This window comes from Mirounga leonina, unplaced genomic scaffold (genome assembly GCF_011800145.1).
Source record: "Mirounga leonina isolate KUSES-001 unplaced genomic scaffold, KU_Mleo_1.0 Mir_93, whole genome shotgun sequence".
Lineage (NCBI taxonomy): Eukaryota > Metazoa > Chordata > Mammalia > Carnivora > Phocidae > Mirounga > Mirounga leonina.
The window spans coordinates 35,577,809-35,601,897 of NW_023270854.1; the positions used below are offsets into that span (position 1 = coordinate 35,577,809).

At 42.2% G+C, this 24,089-nt stretch overlaps 1 protein-coding gene across 8 annotated transcripts in view; it reads right to left on the reverse strand.

The window, feature by feature from the left end:
- The window catches only part of FHOD3 (formin homology 2 domain containing 3), a 455,751-nt gene that overhangs the window by 89,902 nt on the left and 341,760 nt on the right, over positions 1-24,089 (reverse strand). For 7 of the 8 annotated variants that reach the window (XM_034996005.1, XM_034996004.1, XM_034996003.1 and 4 more), the window contains 2 exons: positions 20,351-20,458; positions 2,231-2,365 (listed from right to left, as the gene is read on the reverse strand). In XM_034996005.1, coding sequence (XP_034851896.1) covers positions 2,231-2,365; positions 20,351-20,458 — 243 coding nt within the window. The remainder of the gene's footprint in view (positions 1-2,230; positions 2,366-20,350; positions 20,459-24,089) is intronic. The other variant, XM_034996001.1, reaches the window with a different exon arrangement.

Here is a 24,089-nt window from a genome sequence, read left to right on the forward strand (position 1 = left end):
CCATCCAGTGGCCAGTCTGGGACACTCTGTATTTAGTTCTCAAAGTCTGTGATGTAGTTTAGGGTTTAAGCTACATGTGCACAACTGGAGATGAGCTAGGAGTGCTCTCTTGATTTTTCTACTCTTTGTGGCCTTCCTATAATTTTCTGGCTTCCCTGGGTCTCCCTTCCTGCTCCTCTAGACAGAAAGCTTGAGCTTTATCTTCTATGTTCTGCTGCTACTTTCAGTAATTCCATCTGCACCCATCTGCAGTGTGCCAGAAGGACACAGAGAAAAAAAATGGTTATTTCCCTAGCGCTCTTGGAGTCATAGTTCCTCTGGTCAGAGGGAGGGTCCCCTCAGAATTTTAGGCACCTGTGGACACTGCTGCCATCATTGTGCTTCTGTAACAATATAGCTTCAAGGCTGGGATAGGAAAAAAGGGGGAAAATATGAAAAAACAAGACATTTCTCCAGTCTGACTCTTAGGACCTCCGTTTGCTGCTCCTTGGTCCAGGAAGAGAGGCTCTCTCTTAGTTCACACTTAGTATGTGCTTCTGGGTTCCGGGGTACCTCTGAGGACACACCAGGTGATAGTGGAGGAAAAGAAGGGTATGCTCTCACTGGCTTGGAACTTAGAAGACTAGCCTCTGTCCCCAGTTCACCTGCTCCCTTTTACAGTTTGGAATTTTCAGAGCTCCACACATTCTGTCCATAATTTCTGATTGCATTCAGTGATGAAGTAGAAGAGACAGGAGGGAGTATACATATTCCATCTTCCCCCAAACTGGCACCCAGTTTTAATAGGTTTTTCCAACAAAATCCTTATATATGTAGACGAATCTCTGAATCTTCCAAGTGTTTCTTTCAGATTCTCTGCTTCTACTTGGTAGCAAAATATGCAAATCTCTCAGAAAGCCCTGCTCAGGAAGGATTTAACCTGTTCCAGTGGTTTTACAAATGGTCTTTCCAGAAGCGACAACTTCCAAAGTTACCTCATGAGAAATAGTGTATTCAGGTGTGGCATTTCCATGTATAATTTGGGAAAAGTCTGACAGCTCAGGGTATGCCATGCGATCACAGTGGAGGAATGATGTTGGTTTACTTCATGCAGGCCATTAACCCAGCCTTACAAAAGCCAGGATTCGCTCTTCACCCAAGACTTGGGGAGATTTGTTTCCATGTAATAGAGTTACAGTTAAGGCAACTTCATAACTCTGCTTATATTTTGACCATCTCTACAATTACACATACTCTCCTGGGTTCTGAAAAAACATTATTGAAACTGTAAATCCTCCCTTACAATGTTTTATACTCTTTGTGGGTTTAAACGGGAGTGGGTTTAAAGGGAATACTGTTTGCCAAAGAAATTGAACTGAGGAAACAGGAAGTGAAGATGTGGTGAGAAAAGAAAACAAGAAAGAACATAGAAGGTCTAGGAGCGATGACTGGGAAGATGACAAAGGGGGAGATTAGGAGGAGGAGAGGAAGCAGGGAAAGGAAGAGTAGAAGGAATGAAATGTGTAAGGAAAGACTCAGCAGGTGTCCATAAAGCACCACACAGCACGAAGCTCAGGGGAGAGAAGTGGAAGGAGGTCGACCAGGAGGCTGGGGGAGAACAGGTGCACAGGCTGGAGCTGGAGGAGAAACAGAGCAATGCTGGATTCAGCGGGGACAGACAGGCCGTGACAGGAACACAGCCTCAGAGCTGGATGGAGACCAAAGAGATCAGTGGGATAATGGGCTGGGAGTAATCGTCAGAATGCCTTTCTCCTCCATAGGAGGAGAGATTATTGTTCAAAAAAATATACTGAAGATTGCTACAGGGAGCAAAGAAGCAAACCAGAAAGTGGGAAAAGCATTTTCTTTTGGCATCCAATAGAATATGAATAAAACATGAGTAGCTTTAGGGGGAAATGACAAATTAAGTTAAGACAATTAGGCTCTCAGTCTTCAGGAAGGCCTGCATAAGACCATTTTAGATAATGGAGGACCCTAAAATACACAAGTTCCTAATTGTATTTGGCTGGCTTTCTGTGCTTCCTGCCATAAGGTTAGAGGAAAAAGGCCATAACAAGCCAGAGCTATAGCCCATTTCAGGAATGTCTTGCTGTTCCTTAAAAACAGAGGCAGAATCTAAAGCAAACATATTCCTACCTAACCCCTCAGACCAGTATTAATCAAATAGAGCAGGAAGGTATGTGCTTTAATTTTCAATTTGTTATTTACAAAATCTTGAAATTCCTCTTACTTGAATTTGTTCCTTTCTTCCCGTTCTATTCTCTGCAGCCTTTCTTCTCTCTCCTGCCGCCGCCGCGCTCTCTCTGCTGCCCAGGACTCTTGGTGCTGCCTAAAGGGCGAGGTGAGAAGGCCACTCAGTGATGACCTAAAGACACAGAGTTTGGGCTTTAGTGGAGTGGTCTGTGATGAAAAGTACCCAAGTAGGAACCAGCCAGATTGCAGTTAGAACTGAGCGTCTGGTCCACTGGTACCTAGGGATTGCTGGGGGAAAATAACTGAGTGTCTCAGGATCTTCATCTGTAGATGGAGGTGAGTAACACACTTCATGTGCTAGAAGGACAAGAAGGTGGTAATGTGTATAAAGTACTAAGCACCATGCTTGGCATACAAGCAGTCATCAATAATGGTGCTGTTATTACCCAAAAGAATTCCAGTAATATGCATAACATAAATACAGGTTCATCCTCACTCTCCCCCTCCCTTTCTCCCTCTTTATAGAGAGATACACACACACTTTAAATTTGTCTACAGAAAGATTATACAGAATCAACATTCAATCTAAAACTGTTTTCTTACTCAGCCATCAATAAAAAAAAATGAACTCTTACCATTTGCAACAACATGGATGGAACTAGGGGGTATTATGCTAAGCGAAGTAAGTCAGTCAGAGAAAGACAATTATCATATGGTCTCACTCATATGTGGAATTTAAGAAACAAAACAGAGGATCATAGGGGAAAGGAGGGAAAAATAAAATAGGACAAAATCAGAGAGGGAGACAAACCATAAGAGACTCTTAACTATAGGAAGCAAACTGAGGGTTGCTAAAGGGGAGGGGGTGGGCGGATGGGGTAACTGGGTGATGGGAATTAATTATATGATGTAATGAGCACTAGGTGTTATATACAACTGATGAATCACTGACCTCTACCTCTGAACCCAATAATACATTATATGTTCATTGAATTTAAATAAAATAAAATAAAAATAAATCTATCTTTAGGAAAAAAACTGTTTTCTATTTTATATATGCTAAAAATATTTTACTGTACACCAGATTCTCAATATACCCCCTCAAAATAATTGTGTCATCTTAAAACAGGTGTTGGGATAACAGATGAAGAAAAAAAGACACAGCAATGGTCTGAAATCTGATTGGAATTAAGGAAATTTCATTCTAGGTCAAGAAGCATCCAAGAACATACAGCATGTTCAAAGGACTTCACTCATGGTGAAGAATGTCCACTGAAGATGGCATCATGGGGACAGCCAGCTGTGGGAGGCCTCAGTGAGGGATCACAGGGGTGGATATCACAGGAAATGTTAAGTCAGGAGAATGGGTGGGAAAAGGGAAAATTATGTAAGCACGTGAACAATAAGGAAGGGAGTTTGTTGGAAAGAGGAGTCTGTCGGACCTCTGGGGAATAACAAAACAAATCTGTATGGACAAGGAGGCCTTAATTTATTGAAAAAAAAATTCCAAAACTAAGATATAACTATTTCTGAAATATTGGTTGGGTGAAATCGTACTGGAATTCAATGAAAATATGCCTGCCTAGTGGGGAACACAAGGTTCCTTAGTGTGGGAGAAAGAGGACTCTGGTATCGCTCACATTCTGCCGTAAGTCCCACAGCCGTTCTCCCTAGAAAAGTGGGGCTGCCTCTGGCTCTCGTTCAGAAGTGGCAGAAGTAGAGGGAAGAAACTGCCATTCCTGGTAGCTCCAGGCTCACTAAGGAACTACTCCCTCAGCCCTGGACACTCAGGCATGTATAGAATTTGATTTCTCTTTCACATGAATGAAGACCAGACTATCTTGCTTAAGTTGCTCTTATTTTTCTGTTACATGCAGCTAAATCTAAGCCACAAAGTGGACAGGTTTACTATACCTCTCACACAGTGATAACTGTTATGGACATAACAGATTTTTTTCAGCTTGATTCATAAGTTTAACATGACAAAGGAACATATACACCCAATGCCCCAAGTTAGAGAAAACATTCTTCTCAAATACACAGAGACTGTCTAAAAACTGACCACTGATCCTGCCACAAAGCTCATAAAGAGACGCCAAAAATTGGTTTCATATGGGCTACCTTCTTAATCACAATGCAACTGAGTTGAAAATAAGATAAAATTTAAAAATTGATATAATTGGAAAATTGTAAACACTGCTAAATAACTCAGGCCAAAGAAGAAAAGTATAGAAAATTGGAAAATATTCAAAGGGTACTATAATGAAAAAGCTATTGGATGCTTCTACAGTAGTACTTAGGAGATTTATTGCCTCCAGTGTTTATATTAGAAAAGAAATTAACTCAATAATCTGAAAAGCAACAGTAGAATAAATTCAAAGAAGGTAAAAGAAAGGAAATAAAGGTATGAATGAAATAGAGAAATCAAGATATATAGAGAAAATCAACAAAATCAAAGCTGATTTATAATTTTTAAAAATAATAATATTCTGTCAAAATTGTTCAAGAAAAAAGCTACAAATAAGCAATATTCAAAAATGGTACATAGATACAACAATATTACGAGAGACAAAATTACGAGAAAATGAGGAGAAATTTTTATGACCATACATTTGGAAACTTTGAAGAAATGGACAATTTTCTAAAAATAACTTACCAAACCTGACTAAGAAATAGATATTTTAGAAAGCCCTATTAACCTTAAGAAATTGAACCAATTTGTTACAGATATATCCAGACACACCAAAATGAAACAACCCCCCCCCCCGCAACAAGTCTCAGATTTTTTAAAGGTATTTTCTATAAAATAATCAAAGAAGTGCTCATTTTAATCATATACAGAGTTTCAGAGAATAGAAAAAGCTCCCCAGCTCATGTTATGTGATTACTAATACTCTGACACAAAACCCAAACAAGAACAGTATGAAGACAGAAACTTATATCCTGACTGCAAATATAAACACCACTGCAAGATCTAAAATAAAATCACGTTTTGTTTGTCCAATGAATGCAAGGATGTTTAAGATGAAAATATCAATGACTGTAATTTACCACATTAATAGATATAGGAGAAAAGCCATGACTACCTCTGTAGATGCAGAAAAAGCTTTAAATGCAATACTCATTTGTTATTAAACAACAACAACAACAACAACTTCAGCAAGCATAGGATTGGAGAGCACTGTCTTAACCTGACAATGGGTATTTAGCAAACAAATTTTTTTAAAACTATGGTAAACATTACTCAATGCTGGAACATTAAGAGTATCTTAATGTTAGAATTGATCAATCAGTGGGGAAATGATGGACTATTTAACAATTGCACTATTAGCCACATAAAGCAAAATACAATTAGGCCTTCCACATACCAAACACAAAAATAAATCCTAGGAGTTTAAGTGGAAAATGTAAAAAGCAAAACTTTGCAATGTTTAGGTCTCAGTAAAGAACTTTTATACCAGAAACCAAAGAGGGCAATTAAACAGGAAAAACTTGATACATTAACATTTAAAATTTGTATGCATTTATTTAAGAACAAAGAGAAGCCACCACCTAGGAAGAGCTACTTGTAATACAGATAAACCACAAAGGATTAGTATATGTACAACAAAAAGAACCACTCCACATTAGAAAAAAAGAAACCACTCAGTGGAAAAATGAGCAAAAGATAACGAACATTTTGCTGAAGAAGAAATTAAATGGCCAATAAATATACAAATGCTGCACTAGAAATGAGGGAAAAAGAATGCAAATTAAACCCATAGTGATGTATTGTTTCAGAGGTCTCAGATTGCAGATTGACAAAAACTAATGCCTAATGACCTGAAGCACTGGTACAGAACAAGACAAGAACTCTCTTATGTTGCTTCTGGGAGTCTAAGTTGATATAATCATTTTGGAGAAGCACTTAATACATTTGAAGATGTGCACATCCTACCACCCAGCAATTCCACTTTCAGATTTATACTAGAGAGCAACTTTTGCATGCTAAAGATGGCCAATACATACAAGAATACTATGTGTTACACTGTTTTGTATTGTTAATGTTTAATGATTAGAAATATCTATATAGAAAAAAATATAGTATATTTTTACAAAGAAATACCTTATACCTGTGAAAAACGAATAGAGTGAAATGGACTAACATGGGTGATTCTCAAAAGCACAATTTATTTACAATGAAAAGTAGTTTGAAGAATATGAATAGTATGCTATTATTTCTGTGAAGTTTAAATATATGCAAGGCAAAATCATACACTATTTAGGGATATGTTTATATTTAGCAAAAATATAGTAACATGTATGGAAATGATAAAACCAATTTCAGGTGGTCATCACTGGGGAAGAAAAAAATCAAAGGGACAGGGCTTCAATTTTATATACAATGTTCTTTATAGCTCTCTATAACTTTCTGTCATTATCTAAAATCTTCTGTAAGCCTGGAATATGTTTTTTGAAGTCAGTCTTTTGCTCTTTAAGAATCAAAAGTACTTCTCTTTTAATATCAAATATCTTTGAAGCTCCAAGCTAGCTGAACATCAAAAGTTAAGTCTAGTTCCAGAATTTTATCTGTAAGATTTTACTTATTTACTTAAGAGCGAGTGAGCGAGAGAGCACAAGTGGGGGAGAGGAAGAAGCAGGTTCCCTGCTGAGCAAGTAGCCCAGTGTGGGGCTCCATCCCAGAACCCTGGGATCATGACCTGAGCCGAAGGCACATGCTTACTTGAAAGAGCCACCCAGGCGCCCCTAGTTTCAGAATTTTAAAACAAAAAATAAGGTACTCTACGCAGGAGAATTATTTGAGGGACTGTTTCTCCCCTATATGGGGGATTTGAATCCAGCACAGCTTCCCAGCCTGCCCTGTGTAGTTAGTCTCTTTAAGCCCTAGCAGCTTTACCTTCTGAGATTTCTTTTCAGAGGTAAGAGACAGGAGCCAACTTGGTGGTCTGTGCTCTTGGGTGAAGAGCAAGATAAGGACCTTGCCACTTGCCTTACACTTCTGACTTTAGTTTGTTCTTCTAAACGTTTCTGCTTACTTTAGGAAAAACAATACATAACTTACTGATGGGCCATTAATGGCTATGCTAATGAAGGCCACAGTGAAGCTTCTCTATATGGTACATAACATCATTTCCTTATATAAACTATGAACATTAGAGCCTGTATAAAATTGAAGTAGTAGTAGAACTTGAGAAAGTTGAGGAGGGTCCAGTTTAGTCAAATGGATAGGCCATTCCTTCCTGCAGATTGTGCTCCTGCCCACTTGGACCTTGTAAGAAGCTCTCATACTGACTCTGGTCAGAACACAGCAAACGCTTTGTCAGGCAGCATTAATAATACGTGAAGTCTCCTTCCTTAATAAGTTCAGTTTGGAAGAACCGAAACATGAGCTGTTAACTCCAAGCAAAGCAGAATGGTTCCTCTTTTCTGGAAATGAAACAAAATGCCTTGAACAACTCAAGATCCATTCTCTTGAGCACCCTAAGGCAGATCCCTGTAGCAGGAAGGGAGAATTAAAAGACCCCTCCTCCCCCCAATGAGCTTTTCTGTCCTAGATGCATATAAGCCACTTCAGTCATACTGGAAACAAAAGACTATAAACATAATATTAATAAATTAATAAAGACCTCCCTAGGTCTCCTGGATAAGCCCAACATGTGAGAACATAAACTGTGGTCCTATAAATCCTGTTTCTGGAAGTGGGCTCAATCTATAACATCAATGCTGGAATGCATTCAAACCAGACAAAGTGGAATATCCCAGATCATCCTTAAAAAAAACAAAAAAAACAAAACAAAACAGAAAAATGAACACCCAAATGCCAAAATTCAAGCTAGCATGGTAAGTTCTTCTCCTTATAAAGGCATCTTTAACAGATTTTTATCTTTCATATTAAGTTTTCCAGGAAGAATACCTACAGTGATTGGAAGTTGCTGCGATGTTTAATCTTGGCTGGTCTGAGGGCCAGCTATGGCAAAAAGGAATGAGCACAAGGCTTAGAGAAAACCTGAGCATGGCCCATCATTGAACACCTGTGAGCCTAGTTTACTTGTTTGTAAAATGGTAGTAATACTACTAGCAACTCGGGGTGCCTGGGTGGCTCAGTCGTTAAGCGTCTGCCTTCGGCTCAGGTCATGATCCCAGAGTCCTGGGATCCAGCCCCACGTAGGGCTCCCTGCTCAGCGGGAAGCCTGCTTCTCCCTCTCCCACTCCCCCTGCGGTGTTCCCTCTCTCGCTGTGTGTCTCTCTGTCAAATAAATAAAATCTTAAAAAAAAAAAAAATACTACTAGCAGCTCATGAAGCACCGTAAGGTTAACATGAGAGTTGAGGTAGGCGTTTGCTTAGCACAGCATCTGGGCCATAACGGGTACATGACACATCTCAGTTTATGTGGGGAGCCTAAAATCTCTAAATGTGGTGGGAAAGCTAAGCTGCCATCCCCAAGGCTAGATCTGGAATAGGACCCTGGCAGTTCCCAGGCTGAGAGGCAGGAGTGGGCTGGGGATTTGATCCGAAACTTCCTGCTGCGACTTCCAGCCGGTGAGTCACCGGGATGGCGAGCCACCCCAGAACACGGCTGGAAAGCTGAAGTCACGTCAGTTACACCCGCGGCAACTGCACCCGAGTGAAGCCACCTAAGAACGCAGGTGGAGCAGAGCCAGAGATTTTGCAACGGAGCGGATGATATACTCTGAGGGAGAGGAATTGCAATATTTAATCTTGGCCATACCAGGCCCCAGGGGCTGCCCCAGACAACCCATCTGGTTAAAGCCTCCCTCGCCAGGATGTCTGAAACAGGAACTCCATTTCACTGAAATGTGGTTGATAATAAGAGTTACCATTTATGGAGACAATAATACCGGGTGGCAATTATTTTATGTGAAATGATTCTTTAAACCCTACGACCTCTTGCACGAAGTTCCATTATTCTCCCCTTTATAGATGAGGAAACGGAGGCCAGAGGAGTCCCATTTGGGATATAGCAGAGCTGGGCATGTAAATAAGTCCGTTAGGCCAGAGCCCCCTCGTTGACCAAGGTCTTAGAGAAAGTTCAAGAGGAAGGAATACATTTCATCCCATTTTATGAGGCCAGCAGTACTCCGGTGTACAACCATTTTGGAAGACAGCTTGGCAATTTCTTAAAAAGCTAAACATACACCTACCATATGACTCAGCTATTTCATTTCTAGGTATTTCACCAAGAGAAATTAAAGCACATTCCCATACCAAGACTTGCAAACAAATGCTCATAGCCACAGTTTGGAAACAACTCAAATGTCCATCGACAGGTCCACAGATAAACTGTGGTCTATTTCTACAACGGAGTACTAGTCAGCAATAAAAAAGAATGAAGTCTTTAAACGTACAACACAATGACTGGATTTTAAAACGGTTATGTTAATTGAAAGACGTCAACCTCTAAGAGTCCACACAGTGTGATTACGTTTATGTAAAACTCTAAAAAATGTAAACTAATCTATAATGACAGAAAGCAGACCCTGGTTGCTTGGGATGGGGAGTGGCAGCTCTAAGCACAGAAGGGCATGAGACAGCGTCTGGGCTGACGGAGATCCGCCGGCACTGTTTAACCCGCACATACGTGTGTCGACACTTCTGCTCCACTTTTTTATGTCAATTATACTGCATAAGCTATTTAAATACACACACTCCTTTTGGTAAATTGGAGTTAAGTAAAAGTCTTATTTGTAAAAGCAGCAGATCTTCAACATTTTTTATTAAAAAAAAATGATCTCTGGTGATACGGTCACAGAAGTCAAACTAAGGTCACAAATTATCTGGTGTTTGAAATAATCACTTAATTCACAGTAGATAATTTCATATGAAGATATAGAGATAAAAGAATAGTAATAAAATGGCAATTTGACAATGCACAACAGTGAGGTTGTCCTCACAGCCTGGCTGTGAAGTTGGGGGTCACCCGATCTAAGGATCACAGGAGAAGAGAGAACTCCGGGTGATGCCTAGCTATAAAAGGCGTCTGCTTGACCTGAAGTGAGGAAATGTCTGAGTCTTCTTTCACATTTTGGGGCTACATCTCAGCTCTCAAGATGAAATGAGCAAACCCCAGAGGCAGCCCTAAGAAACAGGCAACCTTTCTCCATCATCACTGCTACAATCCCGAGACCTCTGCTATCAAAGACTGGGACATGGGTTTAAGGCTTCCTTTTGCTTTCCCTTCTCCAGCCTGTCCCATGCTGCTTCCGCACAGGTCTGAGCTTCCCAGACACGGGGGAAGAGCAGAGCTCGGGCAGCATGCCATGGAGACCGGCCCCATGTGCAGCCTCACGTGACTACGCTCATCACGGGCACGGCATGAGGCCGTTCCTCCAGGCCTAGCTGGTGTCATGCTTCGACCTGTCCTCTGGCCCCTTCTGCAGGCCCTGACCCCAGGCTCATAGCAGTTCTGGCCAGTTCGTTCTTACTTTCCACCCTCCTGTCCAAGATCAAATGAGTCTGCCAGCTGGGAGGCCAGTCTTCCTGTCACAGCTCCAGGACCAACCCAATGTGGCTTCATAATTAAACTCTTCTTGCAGCTTCCAAAACATGGATTGCCACTAGAACCTCCTGCATCATGGCTTCCTGGCCTTGCTGGCCCAGAGGTCCATCCTCCCCGTCTTCTATCTTCCTCTCCTCTCCAGGCCAACTTATACCTCCCATGTATGCCTACTCCTTCTCTAAACACCAAATCTCTTCCAAACATAGTTCTCCAGCTCAGGATCTGTTCTGAAGACAGATGTGGACTCTTTTTTTTTTTTTTTAATTTTCTTCATTTAAATGGGCTTGCTTGTCTCATCATGAGAGCTGGCAAACCTAGGGATAAAATGCAGCAGGTCTTACATTGGTGACTCAGTTTCCCAGACCTCTTACCAGAGGTGTCCCTCACGAAGACCAAAACCTATGCTAGGCTTTCCACTTTGATGGCCTCTAAGCTCTTCTATGAAATTTCATTTTCTTCACAAAATTTACTGCAATGGAAACTCTCTATTTGCTGATGGTTTGCTTATCATCTGTTTCTGCCACTAGAGTGTGAGCCCAATGAAGCCAGGAGCAGGGTCTGAGGAAATCCATGCTGGATTCCCATGCCGGCATAGGGGGGCACATCATGAGCACTGAATAAAAAATATTTACTGAATGAAACAGAGGGGTCATTATACATGTGTATGAGCACGTGCAGCCCCCAGTGGCTAGGTTTCCGGTTGTCACTGGCTACCTTGGTTTTGCACTGGGACCGTACAAAGTTTAGAGAGTGAGAAGGGTGGGGGGGAGGTTCTGTCTATATATCTTGCTATCTGTCTACACACACATACTCTTTCTCAAATCAACCCAGGAAGAAACTCAGCCTCTCCCATTCTAATAGTAAAGCTTATTTACTTATGGCTGGGCTTTGTGGGAAGCAGTGGGGGGAAATGGGACAAGGGACCCAGGAGGACATTTTCAGAGTGAGCAATCTCTCCCTCATTCTTACCCTTTTTCACTCTGTAATCTTTGTACAATGCTAGTGCAAAACCACGGTGGCCAATGATAACCAGAAACCAGGTCATCAGGGGCTGACACACTAGGAGCAGGTGCACAGAAGGGGAATGGCATAGGGGCTCAGTGCACAGCGCAGGGTAACTGTCTGCTGCTCTGTGCATAGCTGTTCCACCTGCATTTCTCTGACGAGTGGTATTTGCATTTCCTTGTTAGAGATCTCACCTAACTCTAAATGTTATACACACTGTTCTCACTTCCCAACAGAATTACGATACGTCCCTTGAAGGTTGCTATATTTACCTCTTATAGAAACAAGGATGAGAGAACTGTGTAATTTAAAAAAATCTATTCTAATCCCACTTTCCAAAGGAAGAAAACAGGATTCTGTGAGGTTAAACCTGGCCAGGCATCTGTGCGCCTGTTTATTTGACAAAGAGGTTTGGGGCAGGGCAGCGAACAGGAGGCTGGGGACTCTCATGTGGGAGACACAGAAATGGCTCTGCCCAACAGCAGCGAAGAAGAAGCACTTGTCCTACAGGAGAAGGCAAGGAACGCGAGATCAGCACAGAGTGCTTTTTGCCTTGCAAAAAGAAAAACGGTCTCTTTAGAAGTCATGTGAACATGGATCCTATAGAGCATCGTCCTGCTTGTCTCAATGATTTTCCCCAAATCTTATAATAAAATGGCCAGTCTAGAAAAGTTAACCATCTTGATCCCATGGCTTTGTGGGACCCAAGTCCACTACCACAGACCACTGCAGATTTGTGAACCCCATTTTAGAAACAAAAGGGTAAACGCATAATGATTCAAAGGGCCGAGAGCTGAAAGAGAGGTATGTGAATCCACAAAGACGTTACAATTCATTCTGTCTGAGGAAGTCAGAGGAGTTTTATAGGACAGATGTCATCTACATGGCTTTTAGAGGCCAAGAAGGAATCAAGTGAATGAATAAAGGAGAGGCTAGTCAAAGAACAGAGCAAATTTGAAGGAAGGGGCCTCAGGGGAGCCTGGGATGCTCATGGCATCTCCATGGGGTTAAAGTACAGTGAGGATGGGGGACGTGATGGCTGATAAAGCTGGGAGGTGCATGCAGGACCCAAATGTGAGAGATCCTATTGGTGATGTTAATCAAGCTGGGCTTCACTGATAGGCAGTGGGAGTCATTCGAGGTTTCTAAGCAGGAAAAGTCACCTGCTCAGATCTATGTTTAAGAAGGACATTGATCACTCAATAGCTAGTCCAGGCATGACACAGATCTTGAACTAAATCTCTGGTAGTAGGAATGGTGAGGAGTTGGCTCCAAAACACACGAGGGAGAAAGAGTCTCTAGAGTCTATTTAGGATTCAGAGTCCTCCTGCAGGACAGAAGGCTGATGGTGCCCCAACACCTGGAGTCACCGCATGAAGCTACCATCAGGGAGCCAGACCTACCACAAACTCACTCAGCCAACACACCGGCGTTTCTCCCCTCCTGAGCTTTGGGTGTAACACAGTCAATTAATCAGGACCACACTGAGCCTTACAGGAACTCAGTGTAACAAGACTGGGATCAGGAATTTGCGGCAGGCGAGAAGGGAGTCTACATGGTAAAAGGAGGACACAACTTCTTTGACTGGTAGGGACTCAGTCTACATTGGTACCTTTTATTTCCTACTGGCAATTATAGACTGGGTGCCATTAATTGTGATCATATAATAAGGCAATGCCTTTTATCTTATTTTATATGCTATTCAGGATTTTCTCAGTGATGTTCAAGGTTTATTTTTTTTAAAATCTACTTTGATGGGGCACCTGGGTGGCTCGGTTGCTTAAGTGTCTGCCTTGGGCTCAGGTCATGATCCCACGGTCCTGGGATGGAGCCCTGCATCAGGCTCCCTGCTCAGCAGGGAGCCTGCTTCCCCCTCTGCCTGCAGCTCCCCCTGGTTATGTTCTCTCTTTCTGACAAATAAATAAAATCTTTTAAAAAATTCTACTTTGACCAATTTAAATTTAAAATTAAAGAAAAAAAAAAAAACCTTTAACTAAAGCCCCAATGGACAGTGGGGCTCTTGACTCCACTAACACATTTTTTAACAAAGTACCATATAGATCAAGTGATGGAACATAGCCAGCAAGTATTTGAGATCCAGAAAAACACATGAATCATATATTTGGAGAAGGCGGTGGTTTGGAGACCAAACAAATAAAACCTCAAGGCACATGTAGGTACTAGTGAAGGCAAGAAACGATAAAAGCCAAAGCTGACCAGAACAAGAGGACACAAGCATGCAGATCCATGCCGAACAGAAAGCCCACGGGGAGGAGGAAATCAGGATGAGGAAGACAGATATCAGCAAGTTACACTCAGGGCAACAGTCAAAAAGCCTACCAGGCAGGTAATAAATACAAGAGCTAAAGTACCTGAAAACAGGCAGGAAATGCATGGAAACAGACATCTTCATTCTGAGGAAGAAGTTGCCACACCAATGGTGGAGACAGGTGTTGAAGGGGGTCACAGGAAGTGCGATCCCACAAGGGGGAGCTTAACTTGGGAGAAGTCACTGCTCAACACAGCAGGCTCCCATTCTCCTAGTCCTCACTGCTCTGTCCCAGGCTCCCCAAATACCCCTCATTCTCTATTCCATATGTCAATTACCATAAAAAAAAAACTGCTCAATAGCAGATGACAAAAATAATGGGACCATTTCAAGGTAGCCCATGATACAGTCCTAGTCCAAAGACAACTGACTGAATGGTAAAGACAAGAACTGGGAGGAAGGAGAGCTCCTGACAGCCTCAGAGAAGGCAGGAGATGGGAGATACTCCTAAGGGAACAGTTTGAACACAGACCCATGCTTGAATCTGTATTCCTGTCGGTGTATGACAAATTGGTAGGGAAATAATGGATTATTCAATAAATGGTATGCAAACAAGTGAAAACATTTAAGGTGGATCTCTGCTTCATGCTATGTGCCAAAATAACTTCCAGATAGATAAAATATTTCAATGTGAAAATTATAGCTCGAAATTCTGGAAGCAAGCATGGGGAAAAAAGGTTTGCCTCATGAGGAACACAAAATCAGAAGACAAAAAAGATTAATACATTTAACTCATAAAATTTAAATTTTTCTGCATGGCAAAAACACCAGAAATGAAGTAAAAAGACCAATGATTGAGGAAAATAATTGCTGTTCTTATCACAGTCTATAAATAACCCCTACACTTGGGTAAGAACTCAGTGACCATGAACCAAACATTCCCAGAAAAGGAAATATTAAAGGCTTGTGGACATATGAAAACACACTCAATCACATTCATGGTAAGAGAAGCGCAAATTTAAATTTTTACTGACCTACAACTCTTCACTACCAGGTAAGCAAAGGTTGAGAAGTCGAATGGTCCTTTTGCAGGGGGATGGGCAAACAAGCTCTGTCACACACTATGGTTGACAATCAAAACGGGTACAATCTTCATGAAGAGCAATTTGACAAAATTTAAAATGCATCCACTGACTTACCAAATCTATTTCTAGGAACTTACCCTATGGATAAGCACACATATGCAACATGACACATGGGTATGAATTATACTGCAGTGTCACTGGTCACAGCAAAACACTGGGGCCCATCAATATGGAATTGGGTATATGAAGAGAAAAAAGTAGGATGCAGCCATCAAAAAGAAGGCAACAATTTTAAGTACTGTGGTACATTTTTTTAAGTGAAAAAGCAGAATGCAGAACAGTTTGTATAGTGTATTACTCTTTGTGTAAAGATTATTAAACATGTCTACGCTTCTGTGAACATCAAATATCTCTGGAAGCATAACATATGTGCTGCTGAAGCGAGCACATCTCTGGAAGCAGAGCTAAGAAACTGCCAGGAGAGGGCGCCTGGGTGGCTCCGTTGGTTAAGCGACTGCCTCCAGCTCAGGTCATGATCCTGGAGTCCCGGAATCGAGTCCCGCATCGGGCTCCCTGCTCGGCGGGGAGTCTGCTTCTCCCTCTGCCCTCTTCCCTCTCGTGCTCTCTGTCTCTCATTCTCTCTCTCTCTCAAATAAATAAATAAAAAATAAAATCTTTAAAAAAAAAAAAGAAAAGAAAAAAGAAACTGCCAGGAGTAGTTGCTTCTGGGGAGAGGGCTTCACTTTCACTGAACAGCCCTTTACACCTTTTAAATGCTATGTGGTGTACACGTAAAGCCCATATAAAACTAAAATTTTAAGTTGCATCCTTTACTCATCCCTTATTATCCATTATTACTCTCAGTGGAGGTGCCACTACTTATATATGGGTTTACTGTTGTCCAGGAATTAGGAAAAACTCTCCTGGGACAACTCTACGGGGCAGACAATTCCCAAACTTTTCTAAGGGCTTTTTTTTTTTTTTTAAGATTTTATTTATTCATTTGAGAGAGAGAGAGAATGAGAGACAGAGAGCACGAGAAGGAAGAGGGCAGAGGGAGAAGCAGACCCCCTGCTGAGCAGGGAGCCCAATGTGGGACTCGATCCTGGGACTCCAGGATCATGACGTGAGCCGAAGGCAGTCGCTTAACCAACTGAGCCACCCAGGCGCCCTCTAAAGGCTCTTGATAGGAATCTATAAAACAGGCAGGTGATTGTCATTTCTAGTAACCAATGGTACTGTTGTAACTGGAAGAGAGAACGCAATCATTGCTTAAGGCACATTCTGATCCTTCAGGTTTCAGCTCAATGAGTGTTCAAAGAAGTCCCCCCGGCCCCCTGAGATCTAGGCCTGGGTTCTTCCAATGTGCTCCCACTGAGCAGTCAGTGTGTTCACCTAATGCCCCCTTTCATGGTATAAGCTGGGCCTCATCATCAGCGTACTCCCCAGGCCCAGCGCCAAGACTGATGGCCTCAAAGTACCTTCAGCCACAGGCACTAGACTTCCAACCCCCTCACAATCACCCAGTACCTGCAGTCACCACACCAAACAAGCACATGGCCGCCATTTCTGAAAAGGCCCACAAGATGGAGATGTCACTGCAGGGATGGAAAGAGAATGCGCTCTGCCCTTCCCACCTTCCCAGACACATTTGCTGTGGCATAATTATTGTTTGCTTGTTTGTCTCATTTGAATACTCAACATGAATGGTTCAAATATTCTTGCAATTTTTTCTTCTAAAAATATTTAGAACGTTTCCATTCAAAAAGCACATTTTCAAAATTGAAGCATTTAGAAAGTCTGCCTTCCTTAAACAGTTGCATCTTGTATCCCTGAGGGCCTTCGCAAATAGTTCTGGTTTTCTTATTTTCTTTTGTTTTGGCACAACTCAACTTCCAATTTCATGTAAATTAATGTTACACTGTTTCTGAAAGAGAGTCCTATAAATGAAGCTATAATAGGAGATGTGGAGATGGATTCATTTTAATACCCTTGCCTTGACTTAATTCTGTATATTGTTTCTTCAGTTCTTCCTTTCTAGGTCAATTTATCATTCCAAATTTGATTAATGTCCAATATACTAGTATGCTTGGGAAAAATACGGAAAACTCTAAGCTCACAATGATGCCGGGTGGTATTTGGGCCCGTTGTAAGTGGCCCGACCTGCCTGAAGGGGTGTTTTAGTTGGCCTGATTCTCCTAGAACTTCAGGGAAAGGAGTCTTATTTCCAAATCAAGGGAATAGAGTTCTAGATCTTTCCAGTACTGCACAGGACCCTGACAAGCTGTTTATTCGCCAGGAGTGTGTTAACAGAAGATGTGGTTTCTCACTGCAAAAATCCAACTATTGTTCATAATACTTCAACATTTTTCCTGAGTTTTTTGCTTTGGTTTCAATAATTATGGGTATATAAAACATTTCAATAACCTTACAAATTCTACTAAAGTATATACCTCAGTAAAAACAATCGTATACCTTAATAGGGCAGGAAATGGTCATACATGTGAAAACAGATTATGAGTGACATCCAAATAATCCAGTAGTCAAAAATGAAAAAGAAAAAAATTAAGCTGCATTAAGCTATATATTAAAATACATACAACTGACATTGTACATTTGGGTGATGGTATACAAATATGAGTTGGAGCTGGGGGCCCTCCTTATTTTCCTTTCTTTACAGTCACCGATATAAGCCAGCAAAGTAAGAGTAAAACATGGTGGCACGGCCAGGCCTGGGGCCTTGCTGGTCTTAATGAAACAGCACATCTGAGGTTTCAAATGATTCATCATATGGTTTTGCAAAGCCATAGACAGTGATCGTTGAGAAAAAAACAACAACATGCAAATGTAAAGGAAGTAATAAACCCTCTGAAGCTTTACTTGCTAGTGGATACAGTAGATGGTGCAGGTAAAGAACTTTCTGTGGCAGAGAACGCTGTAAGAGGGAACAGACCACTTAGGAGAGGAAAGGCCTCCGTTACTGGTTTCTCTAGTCACCAGGTCTCAGCAGGCTGCCGGGAGGGATTTCATGCCAGTACCTTCTTCAAGCCAGGGACCACTGAGTCCACCTCCCTGGGGCCCCCCAATGTCTCTCTGGGTGTCATACAGACTCCTCATGCCTTGCATGCCCCAGGCTGAACATCTCCACCTTCGATTTGCTTTTCTTCCAGTAACTTCTGTCTCAGTTCCTAGTTTCTAACACCCTCATGTTCAAGCAAGCCTGAACCCTCACTCATTCTGCCACCTCTGCTCCCACCCTCCTCCAAGTCTGCCCAAACCCATTGCTCCTCTCAAGCCCCACGGCCACTGCCCTTCCTGGGCATGGTCAACTCTCTTGGACTCAGACGCAGCTTCCGGCAGCCCCTGTCCCCGTGGCCTCAACCCACTGACTCCATTTATGGATGGGTTAGAGCACCTCACCAGCTGCTTCGAAACCCTAGCAGCTCCTGAGGTCTCAGGATGAAGACTAGCCTCCTCCCCAGACACCCTGGGATCCAGCCCCACCCTTCCTCTTTTAATCCTCATCCCCACCCCACCCCAGGCCCCAAGAGACACTCAGCCAGATGGAGCAGGGAAGGAGACAAGAGCAGAAGTCTTTCCAGAGGGCTCCACAGCTCAAACCTGGAACTGGGCTGCCAGGGGATGAGAAGGAGGCAGAGGCTGGGGCTTCCTCTTTAGGACCTAGGGGCAATTTCCCGCAAAGCCCAGGGCTTTGGAAACCTGCAAACTTCCCATCCTTATAACTTGTCACCTTCAGGGACCTCCACACTGCGGGTGTGGGTAATAACCAATAAGTGGGTAATTCACCTGATCCTTCAACTAGTGTTTACTGCCAGTGCTGCCAAAGCCAGGCCCCAGGTACTATGGGGCACACAGCAATGAATGGCACCTGCTTCTTGTCCCCAAGTTGCTGTCCACCTAGCAGGTACAAGATGTGAGATGTACTCTCAGTAAGACTCTAATATTCCTGACTTTGGCCCCCAAATCTCACATCCCTTAAGACAAGGATTCTCTTCATTGGTGACCTCTGTGGGACCAGAAGTGATCTCAGCTGATCCCAAGAAGAGGTACCCTAGGGTGAAGGACAGGGTCTTCAAGGTAATCCACTTATTATCTTACTGCCAAGACCTAACTAAGCCCAACTAAGCCCAGGGCCATGCTGGGCTGTGGAACCTGAGATTTTGACAACATGGAGCTTATATGCCCCTTGGAGATTAATGTGATGGGTGGTGAGATAAAGCCTATTGGACAGCCCCTCTTCCTGGGGCTGTAAGGTCTTGCCTGCTCTCCATCCCAGCCAAACCTCAAATCACCAGCCACGCTCAGCAAAACACACTTCAGAATATGCAGAAGATGACCAAAGTATGGAATACAGGTTGAGTTTGTTTTACATTCGTGATTTGAGGCAAATGATCTCTGAATTGCTCCGGTCTAGATTTCTGATCAATCTTGATCCGCTGGATGTTCTATCTTATGACATATTGTCACTTCCCACTGGACCCACATGGTGGGGTTCACACAGTGCTTTCATGGGTACCTTTTCATTGGCTCATCAAAACCACCCTCTAAGGTAAGAGTTGGCATAAGTGGTATTTCACCCTCAGGGATTAAATAACTTCCCAGTGAGTATGTTGGAACTCTGGCCAGTCTTCTCTAACTCAGCACTCTTGCCATATAAGGGTAACTGTTTTTAATTGTTCTAAAATTACAGGTCTTACCTTTTCCTTGTAAACACATCCTTGTGCAATCACTGGTTTCCAGAAGTAATAATTAGTTAATTTCTAGTGGTCTAATACTCTTGCCAAGTTACATTCCTTCCATGGACCCGTGCAATTCTTTTCTCTTCTGGTAGGTCCTGGATTAATTACATTAAGGTATTGACCTTAATGGGCCTGCTACCCCCTGATTTATATGGAATTAATCATTCAAAGGTAAAAACTGATGTATATAGGACACAATGCAGACCTTACACAAAATCTAGACTGGTTTTTCACAAGTCAATCAAAGCATTCACATTTACATATTTGGGAACAAATTTTTATACTTTCTATGGAAAGTTTGTAAGGAGATGAGACAATAGTAACAAATATCACCTCTAATATAATATTTACTTTGTAGATAGTGTCAAAGAGAAGATATTCTTGCGTCTGGACTACATTATGTAAAGGAAAATACCTCAGATTATGCTTTTTATTTATACTTTTCCTTTAGTCGCTCTTAAACTGATTTCCTTCCCTGGAGGACAGTGAAGCGCTCAGCATGCTTCTTATAAAACCTACCTTTCCAGCCTGGCCTCCTGTGGAGGTGAGAGAGATGGTGTGGGGGTGGCGGGCACAGCAGATCCAGAAGGTCTTGAGTGGTAAGAGGTGTTGCCAAGGCTGTTGTATCTAAACAGTGCAGAAGTTTAAGGTGGGGAAGAGGGTGGAAGGACAGAGAAATGAGTACAAGTCAGTAAATGAATAACGTTTAGCAAACTATCTTATTTTTTGCAAGAAAATCAGGCTTGGAAATGCTAATACCGTTAGCGATTATCCTAACTTAAAGAGATTTACTAACTGCTTTGTTTTGATTACTTCTCATTTAGAGAGGTTTCTCAAAGGCCAAGACTGTTAGGCAGCAGGATTTATGACAAAGGGTTTAAGTAAAACCCTCGTATCTCCTTGTTAAATGTATGTTAAAATTCTTTGCTAACAAAGAATCCAAATTATTTTCACTTGAAAATATGAAGATTCTTCGTGCCTCTCATGGTGCTACAACTAATGTTAAATCCATCAAAGATCTGTAGAAAATACCAAATGATAAGCTGAACAAACGTCTTATTAAAAATTCTGCTTTACGTATTTCCAAATCAATGCCATTCATTAAATGTCATCTTGTCACGTGCCCGATGACCAAAATGTCCTTAGAACTTCTGGACTCATCTGCTGACCAGAGGTACATGTATTCACGTTTTCAGCCAATATTGCTTTTGAACCAAGAGTACAGCCACCGGGTCTAAATGATCCTTTATCATTTCCCAGTCATCTGTTACAAGTTCCAGGATTTGTAAAGTTCTAGAGTTTTCTTTGTTTTTCCGAAAAGCTGTCCTTTAGCAGTTTGCATTTAGCTAGTATCACTCAGTGTTTTTCCAGAAAACAAAGCATCCCCTGAAGCCCTTGTGGCAGAGGAAGGGGAGTTGGGGAGCAGACACTCATGATTAGTTACAAACAATGAGATTCAATGAGCTCTGCCTCTCAACCAACTCAGCCACAAGGCAGGGCCGACTCCTTTCCCTAAACTGGTTGGGGACACTGTATTTGGGTGAGTGGGATCCCATGGGTCACTATGATATAAGGGCGCAAGGACCTTCCTACACACAGTGAATCCAGTCCAAGCTCCCATCAACAGAAATCAGCATGAATCATTCTGGGAAGCAAGTTAACATCAAATGTGAATATCTTTTCACAGAAGCAAGCCTACTTTTGGGAAGCTAACATAACCTTATGGTTATTTACATACTGAAAATGTCATGCATGGTGATACTCACTGGAGCATTATTAAGATCACGGTGGAAAAGCTGGAAATTACCCAAGTAGGTAACAACGCAAGAATGGCTAAAAAGTGTGACCTATTATCTATCCATGGAATATCATGCAACCATTAAAAATGATTGCCAATTCTGTACATAATAGTAGGGAACATGTTTATATACAGGCTGAAGTAAAACATCAGAATATAATATTCATACCAAGTTAGATTACAACTGTATAAAAATAATCTCAAAGATCAAAAGGTATGTATAGAAAAAAATTAAAAACTGGCCATCTATTTTAAAAAGTGGAATATAGACATATATTTTCCATCTGACTTAATAAATTACATTATTATAATGGTAAATAAAATATTTATATTACCCCAAATCTATCCTGTGCTGCCAAGTCTGGTCTGCTTAGCTATTGTTATTCTTGTGTATTTGGTATCACACGTCAGGCCCGTGCTTAGTACTCAGGCATGCCACCAGGCAGATGAAGACACAGATCACACAATCTTACTCTACCGTTCTCCTCACTTAACACATCACCTTCATGGGACTTGGTTTCTGGGCATTCCTTTTCTTTTCTCTTTATTTTTTTTTTATTTTTTATTTTTAAAGATTTTTATTTATTTATTTGAGACAGAGAGAATGAGAGACAGAGAGCATGAGAGGGAGGAGGGTCAGAGGGAGAAGCAGACTCCCTGCTGAGCAGGGAGCCCGATGCAGGACTCGATTCCGGGACTCCAGGATCATGACCTAAGCTGAAGGCAGTCGCTTAACCAACTGAGCCACCCAGGCGCCCTTTTCTTTTCTCTTTAACAACCCAATATGCTCTGTGTCTAACAGGTTAACTGCTTCTCCATGTGAGGGTTAGTTTGACTTTTTTTTTTTTTAAAGATTTTATTTATTATTTATTTGAGAGAGAGAGAATAAGAGAGAGCACATGAGAGGGGGGAGGGTCAGAGGGAGAAGCAGACTCCCTGCCGAGCAGGGAGCCCGATGCGGGACTTGATCCCGGGACTCCAGGATCATGACCTGAGCCGAAGGCAGTCGCTTAACCAACTGAGCCACCCAGGCGCCCCTAGTTTGACTTTTTGAGAATGTTCCCAAACCACAGGGCATGGAGAGGGCAGAAAAGCAAAGGATGAAAAGAACATACAAAGAAAGGAGGCAGCAGAGAAAGGAGAAAAAAGCTTAGGAGCAGAGAAGAGGGAGAGAAGCAGGCAGAGAGCACTGTGACGTGGACAGGGAAGGAGGATGCTGTCAGGAGCTCTGAGTCCTAAGGGAGCTGAGGCCCCTGTGCTCAGGCTTCAGCCCTGCACCCCCAGCCGCCTGGACACTCAGCTTGTTACTCCACATAAGCATCTAAAACAATCCCCTCCCCACCAAAAGTGGACATCTTGGAGAATGTTTTAATAACAGGATTACTTTACTAAAATTGAGTTTAAATGACCTGATGGAAATAAAAACAAGCATAATGCATATTCCCCCCTGCTTTGGTTTTTCTAATGGCTGAGCAATTAATTCGAAGACCTCACAGTCCATTCAGTTTTGCTTCTCAATTTCAGCCCAATGAACTGGATCCTACGACTCACGCAATTCACCGTACTTTTTTCCTTTGGTGCTTTACATGGACTAACTGGCTGGTATCTACTAGAACCAGCTCAATGGCAGTCAACCACTGACCTGTACAGACTCCATGAAAACCACAGTGAGTGGACATCAGAAAATTAATAGGTACAAACAATATTTATACAGCATTCAAATTCCTATCAGACAAAAGATAAAAAATTGTAAAAATTTCTCAGTTAAATGTAGGGCAATCTTCATGCACAAGCATGAAGCAGTTTCTCTTAATTTATGTGTATATTCATTCCAGCAATTTATGTGTTTCTATTACTCCCATCCCCCAGGACTATAAGCAGTGGCGACGACCAAGTGGGAAGGACCTGGGCCCAGGAAAGCCCCATCAGAGGCCATGAGACCATCAGCAGAAAGTCCAGAGTCACCCTCATGGGCTACCACTACCCTGCTGGGGAAGATGAGGTTGCCAAGTTATTTTTATTCCAGGCAAATGTACAGCTCTTTTGCACACAGATACTGTTCTTGGAGGACCTAACAGCCGTGTTGGAGGCGCTCCATAAAAATCACGGGAGAGATCCAGCAAGCCCACAGTTTGAGACCTACGAGAGACTCCTAGAGAACCTGCAGTTTGAAGGTGCCCGAAGTGGAGTCCACACACTCCCGCAGGCAAACCAAGCCAACCTAGAAACAAGAGGAAATGAGTTCCATATCTGCTCTCTTCTTAAAATGGGTCTGCCTGCAGCCACTCCTAAGGTCTCCAAGTTCTCCTCTCCTGCCTCCCCTTCCAGGATGGCCTTCCACTTTTAGGGAAAAAAAAGCAACACCCTCACCCAGGCCCAATCAGCGTGGGGCAGTGCTTCGAGCAGCAAAACCTCCAGGGTTCCAGGCAAAGGAACAGTGTGCACAAGCCTCATTCTTGA